The sequence below is a fragment of the Pocillopora verrucosa genome, chromosome 3 (genome assembly GCF_036669915.1).
Source record: "Pocillopora verrucosa isolate sample1 chromosome 3, ASM3666991v2, whole genome shotgun sequence".
NCBI lineage: Eukaryota > Metazoa > Cnidaria > Anthozoa > Scleractinia > Pocilloporidae > Pocillopora > Pocillopora verrucosa.
The window spans coordinates 31,516,488-31,529,648 of record NC_089314.1 but is presented as its reverse complement, the minus strand read 5'-3'; the positions used below and the strand labels follow the sequence as shown (position 1 = coordinate 31,529,648).

At 38.1% G+C, this 13,161-nt stretch overlaps 2 protein-coding genes across 3 annotated transcripts; one reads left to right on the top strand and one right to left on the bottom strand.

The window, feature by feature from the left end:
- Positions 1-1,055: 1,055 nt before the first annotated feature.
- On the top strand, positions 1,056-3,642 carry LOC131774538 (rhodopsin, GQ-coupled-like). Its single transcript, XM_059090588.2, has one exon. The coding sequence runs from the start codon at positions 1,227-1,229 to the stop codon at positions 2,268-2,270; it is 1,044 nt and encodes a 347-aa protein (XP_058946571.1). The 5' UTR covers positions 1,056-1,226; the 3' UTR covers positions 2,271-3,642.
- A 1,702-nt stretch (positions 3,643-5,344) lies between these two features.
- Positions 5,345-10,463, bottom strand: LOC131774522 (potassium voltage-gated channel subfamily A member 1-like). Of its 2 annotated transcripts, XM_066164418.1 has the most exons (3): positions 9,430-10,463; positions 8,904-8,982; positions 5,345-7,727 (listed from the first exon to the last, which is right to left on the bottom strand). In XM_066164418.1, the coding sequence occupies exons 1-3, from the start codon at positions 10,113-10,115 to the stop codon at positions 7,512-7,514; spliced, it is 981 nt and encodes a 326-aa protein (XP_066020515.1). In that variant the 5' UTR covers positions 10,116-10,463; the 3' UTR covers positions 5,345-7,511. The 2 variants fall into 2 exon arrangements, with proteins under 2 accessions (XP_066020515.1, XP_058946554.1); XM_059090571.2 differs by having other exon boundaries at positions 5,347-7,727; positions 8,904-10,463.
- Positions 10,464-13,161: the final 2,698 nt, after the last annotated feature.

The window sequence follows — 13,161 nt, the reverse complement described above, 5'->3', positions numbered from 1 at the left end:
TATTGTAATGAGTGAATGCTTTGTTAAGGTGTCCATTGTGAAATGGCAGTTATGAAAATTATGATTGGGAAAATTTTAAGAAGCTAGGTCATTTGTTTGTGAAGCTGGCAAAGAACATTGCATTCAAAGTTGTTAATGACACACCTTGGTACTATGCGTTTTCATTTGAAGCTTCCTCGGTATAGCTACATTTCTATTCCAGAACAACTATTTAAATGTAACTGTCGCGTGATAAAAACTGAAAGTCTATCAACTATTTGTCATCTGTTGTAGAAGTTTAAAAAATGCGTCTTGTCGAAAAGTTGTTCATAATGAACTACTATCTACTTGGTGGCTTGTCCGTGTTCCGTCGCTTCATCAAATGCAAGGTCACTCATTTATTTAGCATAATTTTTGTCAAAAACAATTAAATATTCATTCATTCTGTTGACTTCGTGCACCTCGATTTTATTTGTTTTATACTTCAGCGAAACGGGAATTGTAAATATTTCTTTGCATGTTCTCTAGAGTTTGTGCCAGATGCTTTATTAAACACCCTTTCTGGGCCATTATTAAGAATTTCTCTTCAAAAAATTTGTAATCGAAAGGATGAAAGATACCATCAAAATTTGATTAAATAATTTTTCCCTCGTTGCTTCGAGTAAGTAATTTTGCATTACGTTGGTTTTGTTGAAAATTCTGATGTGGTTTTCACTTTTGTTTTCCCAGAAAAGATAGTTGTATTTAGTAGTGACGATAAATTCTTTTGGGACGGTTACACGGAATATGCCATTGTGGCTCGGAGAAGATTGACATTAAAGCTATTCGTGTCTTTTAACATAATTGTTCAAAAACACGGCGAGGATATTTTGAACAAAAATCGTCCATACTTTGTCAGAGAGTTATTATTTTGCGCTTTTATTGTTCGTTTTGAGGACTATTGTGTTTTTACTCGCTTCTATTTGATTGAAGTTGAGAGCATCACACGTAGAAGTGACGGGTGTTGCGTCCATTATTTATTTATAAAATATAAACGTATTAACGACGTGACAATAGCCAGCCGGATGGTCGTCATAACGTGTTTTATCCGGCCGGTTGGGATACGCTTCGGGGAGCACTAGTGTGTATCGAATGTGCGGCGATAAACTGTGATTGTCACTCGTCACGTATCAACCGCGCCGAAATACTTTACATAGCCCTCAGTTGAATCAAGTGACGGACGGAACATCACCGCTTTTGCTGCCATCATGGTCAACGACTCACAAGATTCACTTGTTCCTGCCACTGAAGTTGCAATCAGCGCCGCATTTCTTTGCGTCGTTAACATTGGAATTATCATTGGCAATTTTCTCGCCTTAATTGTTGTATGGCGCACATCGAAACTTCACGAACCGAATTATTTCTTTCTTTGCAATCTGAGCGTTGCGGATTTGCTCGTCGGAATGATCTATTGCCCTCTATTGATGGCAAGTGTAATCAAACAGTCTTGGGTGTTTGGAAATCTTTTATGCCGCGCACACTCGGTTATTGTAACCGCTTCTTTGAATGCGTCGTTGATGAATCTGTGCGCAATTTCAGTTGACAGATATTTTTTTATCACAAGACCTTTGCGTTACACAGAAATCGTCACTCCTCGCAGGACATTTATCACCATTGCGTTGGTTTGGTTTCATTCTATTTTCTGGGCGATCGCGCCCATATTCGGTTGGGGTCAATTGGTATATGAGGGAAGTACTGCCACTTGCAAGCCAAATTGGAATGGAGAAGGACTTGGGGACAAATCGTACGCTCTTTCTTTGGGGTTGGTTTGTTTTCTTGTCCCCGTTCTAATTATGATCCTTGCATATTCAATGATCTACAAAGCTGCGCGGAAGCAATTGCAGAATATGCAGATTCCTGGTTTGACTAAAGAACAATCCATGAGAAGAAACAAAGCAACAAAAACTGTCCTCGTAATAATTGGAATGTTTTGTCTCTGCTGGTCTGTGTACACTCTTGTGTCAGTTTGGAAACTTTTTGCGGTGTTATCTGACCTCCCTCCGCGATTGGTTCGCATTGGATTATACCTCGCCGTTTCTAACAGCTGTATGAACTTCTATGTTTATGCCATAAGGGACAAGGTTTTCAGAAAGGGACTTCGCAATTTGTTTTTTCCACACCGCAGCTTTTATCACGAGCAAAAGAATCGTTCAAATGAACTGAGTCGAACAGCGCGCACAATGCAGAAACAGTCACTTGCAGTCGATTCGCCAGCGTCTCGGAAAACTTTTACTCTTCAAACAACTGTATGATTAGATTTCCGGTAAAAGTGGGTCTATTTGTTTTTCCTATGAGGTCAAATCCACTGCTTGATGGGAGAGGAAGTCAAGTGAACACAGGAAATGACGTCATTTTTAAACTCCTCGTTGGCACGCGATTCCGTGTAATAAGTTAATGTGTTACGATTCCTCCAACATCGTCTCGTAAAAATCTCAGAGATGTCTCCTAAAATCGAGGTAAAAATTTAAGGAAAAGAACAATGTGGAGGGAAGAAATGTTGAAGCAATATATAATTATTTAACTAAAGCGCTGACTCTTCTCTTCCACGAGTGGCTAAAAGGGAAATTCTTCGCAAAATATCAAAGAATTTCTGGCAGATCAGTGATGAGTAGATATTGAGTGATGTAACATCAAATTCTCAGAAGTATCATTTTGATAAAGAATCAGTAGTCATTGTTAAGAACTGATATTAAGATATTGGGTGTAAAAAGGTGGAGGCAAATACACAGCATCATTTTGACTTGTTTTTTTTGTTTTTTCGGAGAGGGAGATGACTACTGTCCATTTAAAATAGAGCAATAAATGATAGTTTGTTACGTTAAAAAAACACGAGAAAGATAAAAATAAGTCATGGGGAAATGGGTGTTTGAGGATGGAGGAAGACTAGTACGGATTTCAAATGATAAACTTGAAACAGAAATCAGCTATGACTCATCTTCATTCTCCTGCGATGATGCTGGTCTCTGGGTGGTCTAAAGCCTTTAAATATATCCGTTAACCTTTCGATAAGGCTTGCTTGGGTGTTTCACTTAAAGCTGACGTATTTAAGAAATTATATATTGGATTTGAGTCTTGACAAGGAGTAACTTTCTTGAACCTGCTTGGTTCATTAATAACATTGCGGGGGAAGTGCGTGGGAAAGATCTCGCCCCTCGGTACGAGTGTTTCCTAAAGCTGATTTCTGTAACTCGCACAATGGAATAAGTTAAGAGAGACACCTCGCTCTGTAACTGAAATCCAGTTCTGCGAAAATTTTACCTGTTATTGTTTTTTTTCCCTACTTCTTGTGTTTACCTGTTTTTTTTCTACTTCTTGTGTCAGGAGAGTTGTACTGAACTCGAGCTTCACGCATGAATACAGCTAAATTGTGGGTAACAGATGTTGCAAACTGAAGGAAAAGATCCTAGGTCCTCTAGAAATTTAACATTTATCAAATGAGATGAAATCAGTGAATACAGCATTATCTAAATGAAACTACATGTATACGAGAAGATAAAAATATCCTCCAAAAGTATATATTTTTACGCTCTTCGAAAATGATACCTGCATTATGGAACCTCTGTTTGCCCTGTCAGGATGAAAAAATTCGGGCGTTTTATAATGTTGTGTTCATCTTATAGTCTTAAATGCATCTCTGAGAATGATCAAAAATTTGGAAACTCAAAAAATTTATTCAAATTTTAGTGCAGAAGCAAAAAAGTGATGATAAATATTTTTAAGATATACTAAACGGTGTATAAATATTTGATGAAAACAGATTGTTACTTCACGTCTTCCCTTGTTTTGATGAATTGATAAGTTTTGTCTCCTAGCGCTTTTGTTGCTGAGCCTGATAAGTTTGTGGTAGATTTGCACTGCAGGCAGAATGTCTGTGTTTCGCAAATAACTATTAAAAAGGGGTCACGAAATTGTCGTATATATTTAATTCCACCGTCCCCGTGGAGAGGTGCGGAATCGCATTCCGTCGAAGCCAGAATTTTTTTCAGGCTTCTTTTATGTAATTTCTTCAATTCTCTAACTCCTAACGTAAACAAGCATCTAATATATCCTTACAATATCACCCCTGAATCAAACATGAAGGTCACGAGGAAAAAGGAAATGATCCGGCAGTTCCTTGTCAAACAAATTCTCCTTGTCAGCATTTAACAAATACATGTCGAACAGTATGGGGAAATGCATACTGATGTTAGAGTGTAGAGGGTTAACTGCAGCTCTTACCAGGATTATTTCAGTTTACTTGTACTTCGACTCTCTAATTTAAGCGGGATCAAAGAGGGAAATCCCGAGCCAATCCTGCCCGTTCCGGCAGCCGGTCGGGGCAAATGATGTGTCCCGTCTGGCCCGCCCTTTGAGTCAGCTACATCATAAATAATTCTCTCTTCTAGCCAAGCTTCCAGTTGCTGTACGTCTCTTTGCAATTCATTTGGGAGAATTTGATGTTATATCCAGCCATCTAGACAATCTACCCTAAGTGGGTGAGACGAACAAAGACCTTGGGATGAGACTGCTGATAATCTTGTCTATCAGTTCCTATTCTTACCATGTGCTTTTCAGTGAAATGCCTATGTATTGGTATTGTAAGGGGAGGTTACGTGCGAGTCCTGTATGGAATTTAAAAGATTTAGACTGACTTCTTTTAGTAAAGGGTGGCAGTATAGTGGATAGCCTATCAGAATGCAGTATTATGGAATTATCAATCAGATTTCAGAATTTTTACATCCCATTACCATTGTCAAGTCTTATTGTCACGAAACAAAAGTGCTGTTATTGTCAACTTATCATGTCACGTGACATTTGACTCGTAACCACATCTCCGCTCGGTTTCAGCAATGGCGGACAGAATGGAATGTGAAAATTCTACAACCTGATTGACCCTCCACTAAACTGTCACCCCTTTACTACTTCTGTTGGGTTGAAATAGCTGGTTGTCGTTCGATTAGTGAATTCGGATGAGACCAGGGAAAGGAATAAAAGACAAGCGTTAGGATTGTGAGTCTCTGAGTCTACTCCTTACCCCTAAAGCTTCTCCTCTCTTTTGCGAAAAAAAGACGTTTGGTTGAACTTTATGAAGCCTGTATAGCTAGTAGTTTTTGTGTGTTCTTTGAGGCATAGAGCGGGGAAACAGCAGGTAAGTTGGGACGCCCTTGTTTTTACAGCTCCGGGACACCCTGACTTTCGGGTACCCGAAACTTGCCAGCGGAAAAATTATAAATCCCCTAGGACTAAACTGGATTGCGAACTGATTCTGTTAACTTACAAGAGCAAGAAGGATATACATAAGATCATTTATTTAATCATCCTCTTTTTGTACAGTGAAAATATTTTGTGCTAAATCTACAAGGTAGATTTTGAACTGTATTTTAATGGAAAATTCTCAGAATGAGTATCAGCGAAAATACTTGTACACACGTAAAGAGGTTAATTGCAGATATAAAAGCTAACGAATGAACATTAGCATAAATCTTTATTCTCAACGCATCAAATTCAACTTTCCTTCTGAATGTTGCTGATTGAGGTATGAATGTACCACGTATATTCTTCATTGGTTTTTCAAAATCGAAATGCGACGGATTTGATCTCAGTTGTAATTGCAACACGGCCATGAGGAATGATAAAAAACGCATCAATTTGGCCGTTGGTGTAGCTCATGAAGAAACGCGCCCGGCGTAACTAGAAATGCGCTGTGTAGGATTCGCACGAAATCCATAGTCCTCAGGGGACTGTCAATTTTAAATTTTGTTAGTGCCTCATATAAAATTGGTGATTTAAGTTAAGGAAAGCCGTTCGCACTTCACACGTTAATTGTAACATTTTAGACATATGTACTCAATTTACAACAAAATTGATAAGTGGTGCGATTAATATTTCTTGAAAACTGCTGAGAATGTATAAATGTATTTAAAAGACCGTTGAGCTTTGTAATAGGACTAATAGAGTCCCAGCTGTTGTCGCCGGATTTCTGTATTGCTATCTTCAGAACCCTCAAGCGCTCTCGAGATCTACAATATTCTACAATATTTCGTTTCTAGTCAAAATACCATCACAAGCTTAAGCACTTATTTCTTATTCATGAAGTATCAGAGCTGACCAGGAGATTTCCTCAAAGCTCCTGTGTTTACCAGCACCCAGTAGGCCAAAACTGGTTTAAAAAATAAATAAAACTTTTGCGTTTGATTTACATGTGGTGTAAAATGCTACATAATATTAAGAACTAATTGACTTTGCTTCAAGCCGAGCTTGTCAGTTTCACACTTAAGAATTGCGAAAAACGCTACTCAATTATTCGCTTACATTCACAAATTAGGACATTTTGGCTCGCGTTAGAAAATAAGTATAAAATGAAATTAAGTGAAATAAGTGGAAAACATTCAGTTTCTATAATTGAGAAATTTTTAAAAGCTCGGCAAATGACTTTTAATTATTCATTTTAGAGAACGTTCGATCAAAAGCTCCGAGCTCGCCCTGTCTATGAATATTTACTTAAGTCAATGTGTTTCACTCAAAGAAAAAAAAGATAATAATGGTGAATGAAAAAAAGTGAACTGATCATCCATCCAATGAGATACAATCTGTGGGACTAAATCGACACCTGTTCAAGAAAATAGATTAAGACTGGATACCGCACTGTTTACCTCGCTTGGTCGAAATCGAACGATTGAAAGTCGTTCGATTTCGTCGATTTCACCAATTTGTTTCTACTTATAGAAACTGCACAAAATTTATCTATTTCATGCGCAACATATCCGGAAAAATTAAAACGATAATGGTAATTTACACATCTCAGTTTTGCAAGAGATTTGAAATTGGTTGTATTGATACTGTTTTGCTTTACTGTTTTGAAAAGTCAATTTTTTTTTTTCTTTAGTACATTCAAAGTCTTCCGTGATCAGAGAAATTTATACATGATTTGAATAAATGAAAAGACATGGTTTAGTGACTGCATTTGCTCAATGAAGAGCGGTTCGCTATCTCTCGGAAAATCATGGAAAACATTTCAAAACTGATAGGTATCGTGGAATATCCTAGTGGTATAAACCGATTATCTTCGCTTTGTTTGCCAGCTCTGTACGGAAAAGAAGCCTTGATATCAGATAAAATACAGGAAAGGAAGGAACTACTGGTGACGCTCCCATCAAGCTTCTTTTCTGGTTATTTCGTGAAAAGTGGATTTACTTTGCCTCACTACAATTAACATACGTTATCGAAAAAACCACAAAGACAATTTGGAGTCTCAAATTAAAAGGTACGCTTGCACCATGGCCAGCGCTTCACCATGTGAAACCCAAACGTGTACAAGGCTTTAACTCTTTTAAAAATCGTGAGATGAAAGATCAGCGGATGATTCTTCGAGGAAAAAAATATTTGCGGAGTCGATTGTCAAGTTTGTTCATGTCAACCCTTCGTTTATTACGCATGTTGACACCGCTGTTCTTTCAAATTCGACGGGAATAAATTCAGGTGAATCCGCAGAAAACACACCAGGCGATCCTATCCTACGGCGATTCAGACATTCGCTCTTGAGAAGTGTTAGGAACAGATTCATAGTCGCTAGTCTCCGCTCTCTTCTCTTTATCCAGATTGTAGAAATAACTGAAGTTTGATACAATCACTGGAACAGGCAGAGCTAGTGTGAGTACTCCTGCGACTGCGCACATGGAGCCAATCACCTTTCCCCATGCGGTAGTGGGGGTTTTATCTCCATATCCAACCTAAAGAGCATACAATAACAATATTTTAATCTTCCGGTCGCTTTTGAAACGGTAAGGCGATCGATAATTCTTCCTTCTCGCTGCAGATTATACGCTTGCTCATACAAAGTCAGATCTATCTCTAATTTTTTATGACCTCGAGCTTGGTTTTCACAAATGAATACGCTTCCGTGCATCGCGAATGAAATTTTCTGCAACACTACCGCCTTTAAATAATTAATGTTGCTTTTATTAGCACCATTTTGAATAAAAATTTTTCATTTCAGCCTTTTTCGCTCGGTATAGCGAAAGAGAAAGTCGAGTGCATTCAGAGCAACGACTGAAAATTATCGCCAATCAACTTCTTTTCCGAGATTGTACGGTTCTTTAAATATCGAAGTGATAGCAATCACAGCAAGTCTGATTATTTGAAAATTTTCTTTTACGAGAAGTTTAGAATTTTATCTCGATGTGCTCTGTAAAAATAATTTGGTCAAAGCCGACTCTTGATTTTTTTCAAAATTTTCAATGTCATCCCGCGGAGTTGTTTATTTTCGCTCGCCATCTGGTCATGTACAGACTAAAATATAATAAATATGATTAGAATTTCTTTTACGCGCTTCACTAGCTGGAAAATGTAATAAACATTCTCGTCACCTCTGCGAATGAAATACCAAATGTCGTCAAACTGATATTAGAGATGTTTAATGAGCAATACAAAAACCAATCAATAAAATGGTAGTTATGCTCAGCATTAATAATGAATGACAATTTTTTGTGAAGTATTTTGTTCTCGGGCAGATATTTTCTTTTTTGTAAGGAATCGTGGGTAAACTTCATGTTTTTCGGTATTTCCTTTGCAATTTATATCAGACTTTGAGATTTACATGCAAACTTGAGTGTGAATATGCAAATATCGTGTTTTTTCATGAAACGAACAGATTAGATTTGTACTAAGCTCTTTCAATTTGAAACTGTGACTGATTCATGTTTCTTCGATAATTTAAAGATTATGAACCAGAATAAAAAAAGAGGAAAGAAAAAAACAAAAACACTTGATGATTGTAAGTGTTGTCATGATTGGGTGTCATTTATGAGTGTTTTGAAATTTCATTAATGCTGGCCTTCAAAGACCTATCTTATCCTCCAATTATATGAGGAAATGCAATTGACAAATGTAAATGAACAGAAACTTACCGTTGTCATAGTAACTACAGACCACCAAAATGCTTCGGGGATGCTTCCAAAATTAGCACTCTCCGCGTAGTAAACTCCACTGGAAAATATTATAACACCCATGAGTAGGAAGAAGGACAACAAAAGAAGCTCTCGGAGACTCGCTCTCAGCGTCATGCCAAGGATCTTCAAACCGCGATAGTGTCTGGATAATTTGAAGATTCTGAAAACTCGCACTAGTCGAAGTATGCGGAAAAAGGCTACGTACGAAGTATTACCGGATTCATCGCCACCACTCACAGATAAACCGAGTATAATGTAATAGGGTAAAATAGCAACTAGGTCAATGATGTTCAGAAACGAGCGTAAAAAACGCAGTTTTTGAGGTGCCGCGAGCAAGCGAACAACATACTCAAAGGTAAACCAAGCAACGCAGAAAATTTCCAAGCCATACAGCGCCGAGTTCTTATCGTTACGACTTTCCCTAAATTGAGGCAGTGTTTCGATGCAAAATATAACTATTGACACTAAAATCACAACTACTGACCAAATGGCGACAATCTGGGCTGGAAGAGATGAATGTGGTAGCTCCATTACTTGCCATATCTTCCTTTGAATCGGGTTTTCCGGTAGAGGACCAATGTCTTGGTCTACCACGTTCATTTCCATTTCTTTGAAACGTTCGATAACGTCTTCTCCCAATTCGAAAAACTGAATTTCCTCGCAAAAAGTTTTGCGGTCAATCTCGACGGGTCTCAATAGTTTTCCGCGTGATTGATAGAAATACAAAATAGCATCAAATGCAACTCGATTTCTGTCGAAGAAAAATTCTCTCTTCTTTGAGTCGTAATATTTTTCGCGCTTCATCGGTGACCCCAATAGCGAATCTGGAAAGCGGGAAAGCGTTGACTCGAGGGTTTCAAAAATCATTCCACTCACGTTAATTTTAACTCTAACTCCTCCTCTTTTCGTCGATCCTCCGAAAAGAGGATAGACGGATATTTTATCCGGACGTAAATATTTCGCGGCTTGTTCGAAGGCGCCTGTACCGAGGTCGCTGTTAAATCGCCCGCGCAGGGATGGACGTCCTTCTGGAGAAAATCTTCCTCGCGATGTTGAAGGCGGATTTGGGCGCCCGTCGACCGAGTGATGGCGATATCGCCGGCCACTGTCCACTCCTTCAAGTCCTTCGCTGTTTAATCCTTGGGCGCCCGAAATCAGAACGGCCTCCATTTTCCTTTTGGTTTAATTTCGGGCTGTTTTATATTTTTTATGGCTATGTAGTTTTAGCCGTTGATTGTGATCACGGTATAGGAAAGATTTGATTCAAAGGTGACTTCTTGACCGCTAATTTCTGTTTCGCTAAGCGCGCCACACAGATGGAAACAGTAATGATTTTCCATAAATGATCGGCCTGCTTCCAACGGTGTAATTAGACAAATCCCCAAAATATGTTGAATGTTCGCTGAATGGGTAGCCCGCCGTAAAAAGAAAATTATTTGTTCAGAAATAGGCGCCCATTTGTCGTTCAGGACATGAGCAACATAATGCCTTAATAAGCGAACGCGGGAGCTTATATGCCAACATCAGATGCGTGATCACGTGATCGATTGTCTTTTAACGTAACTTGTTGGTACACCTGTCTAATATGAAGATTTTTGGGATCGCACAAACACCGTATGCTTTTCATTTTCAGCGCGTTAAAGCATCAGACTCCTTCACAAGCTTCAAGGGACGGGAATTGAACGATTTATTAAAAATTTGTGTACGTGTGTAGTTGATGTGTTTTTCTTTCCCCAGTACCGGATATTTTGATTTTGCTGTCAGGAAAATGAAGTTTCAGCAATCGATTTTGGCATTGGTTTTGTTGGAAAATGAATTTTTTTTAAAAACAGACATAATTCACGTATTAGCGATCAAAAAGACTATTTTTGGAAACCATTAGGATCCATGTAGTACGAGAAAGGTTCTCTTTTACATCTTTGTTTTTTATAGATAGCAGCAATTTGATGATCGTTTTGCTGAAAAAAAGAATAGAAATAGGAAAATAAAATGAAATAACTTGAAATAAAAGAAAAGCTGTAGTATTGAATATGGTTCCGGGTTGAGTCACTCTGTTTTCCGTTTTTTTTTATCAATAAGAAAATACCCCGTTTGTGTTGTTTCTCTCGTCCCCGTTATAAATTCGAAGCTGTCATTGTTGACATTCCAAACTAAAAGTAAGGCCTAGAGTGATATATTCTGCCATTTTTATATATAAATATTTGATCTGAATCAGTTTGTTATCTGATAAAAAAAGTCTATGAACTATGAACTAAGTGAAAAGACAAATTGGTAGTTGTGCGGTAAACGCAATGTGCTGATGGTGGAAATCAAGCTTGTTTAAGAAATCGATTTATTTGGATGTGATTCTTCGTTTTTTCTCTGAAGCTTGTTGGAAAATGAGGCGACCATAAGCAAACAACGATGAGCTGTTTTTTTTTTTTTTTCGTCCGCAGTCGAGAGAAAAAAAAAGCATTGTTGTTATTTCACAGAGATCTCGATGTTAATCTTGAAAGCCATGATAAATTCACAAGATAAGAAAGCTTATTATTTTTCAATGGTTTAATTTTGTCCTGCCAAACGGTTTATAAACATAACAAAGAATTACTCCAAAACCGGAGAGATCAGTAAATCACAAGTGATAAACAGTGGGGGAGTTTTCTTTTTTTTCAGTAGGCACGAAAATTATTCACTACTTGATGAGTAACAGCCCGAGATTTCAATTCTTTCTTGAGCTGAAAATTAAATAACTTGATTAATTTTCAGGCTTAGTTTTTGTATGCCTCGGGTTCGCTGATGTATAACCTTAATAAAACATTCACATTTCCTTGACAACTAATGATGATAAGCTCCTTTGTAGCAGAATCAACAAAGTATTTTCTAGGCCATTTCGGCTCCAACTTTCTGCTTTCCCCCATCTTATATGTCATCTATATGTCCATTTACACAGCTGCCCATCCGTGATACATTTGTCAATCTCCTATTTCATTCAATTACTCTGTCATCGTCTTAGTTATTTCAGTCATACCATGTCAACAGTACCTACAGGGATTTTAATTTTTGCTCCATTTCTTTAGCTCCGTTGCCTTTATTACAGCAGAATGAGTTCAAATCGTTGTTCAAATCTGCACTCTTACACGCATGCGTTACTGAGCTGTGGCTCTCCGAGAGGGTGGGGTGGGGGTGGGGGTGGGGGAGTGAACTTTACTTTTCTCCTCTCCCCGCCCACCTCCCCCCACCCTCTCAGAGAGCCACAGCTCAGTTACGCATGCGTGTAAGAGTGTAGATTTGAACAACGATTTGAACTCATTCTGCTGTAATAAAGGCAACGGAGCTAAAAGAGTGAACCCTTCCCTTCGGTTTTCCATTTTCCTCTTCCTCTGCTTATCATAACAAATGAGGTGATATGAACCATGGACTTGAATGTCTAAGAATCGATCCTACGATCTGATTCAAAATCAAGCAAATAAACAAACAAGAGTTCAAAAATTATGCCAAAAATTCTGCGCATTATGTCAAAAACTCTGCGCAACAAAGGGGGGCTTGGCCAGAACCACACCTAAAGTACACTCAGATAGGGACTCAGATAGTTTTACAAGGCCGCGTTTTGTCGTTTCCTCAACTACACTTGACCAAAATCTTTCTTCAAAAATGCCACCAATATTGTGAATGCAAAATGTATTTTGTTCATAGAAATGTACATGAAAAAATTTACGCACTTCTGATCGGCTGAAAACGAGTTCATTCTTCATGTGACATGTGTACAAAGTTGAGACACGAGCGCAAATTACAAATTATCTTGAAGAATTACTAGTGCTTATTGACGCCAAATTGCACTCGAAATCATATTATTACCTATACTAATTATCAAGCCCCTGAAAATACTGTTTTTGGATTTTGTCCCCAAAACACAGATTTAATTCTGTAGCCTTAGAATTTGCCCCTTTCGTACTTAAATAGTGAGAACGCACTCCACCCGCAGACTGACGTATCCACTATGTAAGTTTCTTAGTAAAGACGTCCGATATATATATATTTCCGCAAAAATATCCAGCAGTCAAGTGATGGGAATAAAGAAAAAGTTTCACTAGGGGATTGTCAGTTGACCCAGTATCAAATTCCCCAAACTAACATCATAAGAATTGAATTGCAGACGGCAAGGAGAATTATTAAGAAGTTCTTGGGAGTGAAATAGTTAAACTAATGTAATGATAGCAAATAGAACTGACACATAGGG

What these genes read in the sequence shown, in the direction of transcription:
- LOC131774538 (XM_059090588.2), top strand. Translation starts at nt 1,227, where the DNA reads ATGGTCAACGACTCACAAGATTCACTTGTTCCTGCCACTGAAGTTGCA.
- LOC131774522 (XM_059090571.2), bottom strand. Translation starts at nt 10,115, where the DNA reads ATGGAGGCCGTTCTGATTTCGGGCGCCCAAGGATTAAACAGCGAAGGA. An exon ending in CTGTAGTTACTATGACAACG is followed by an intron (nt 7,728 to 8,903) that starts GTAAGTTTCTGT and finishes TATGCTCTTTAG; the next exon opens with GTTGGATATGGAGATAAAAC.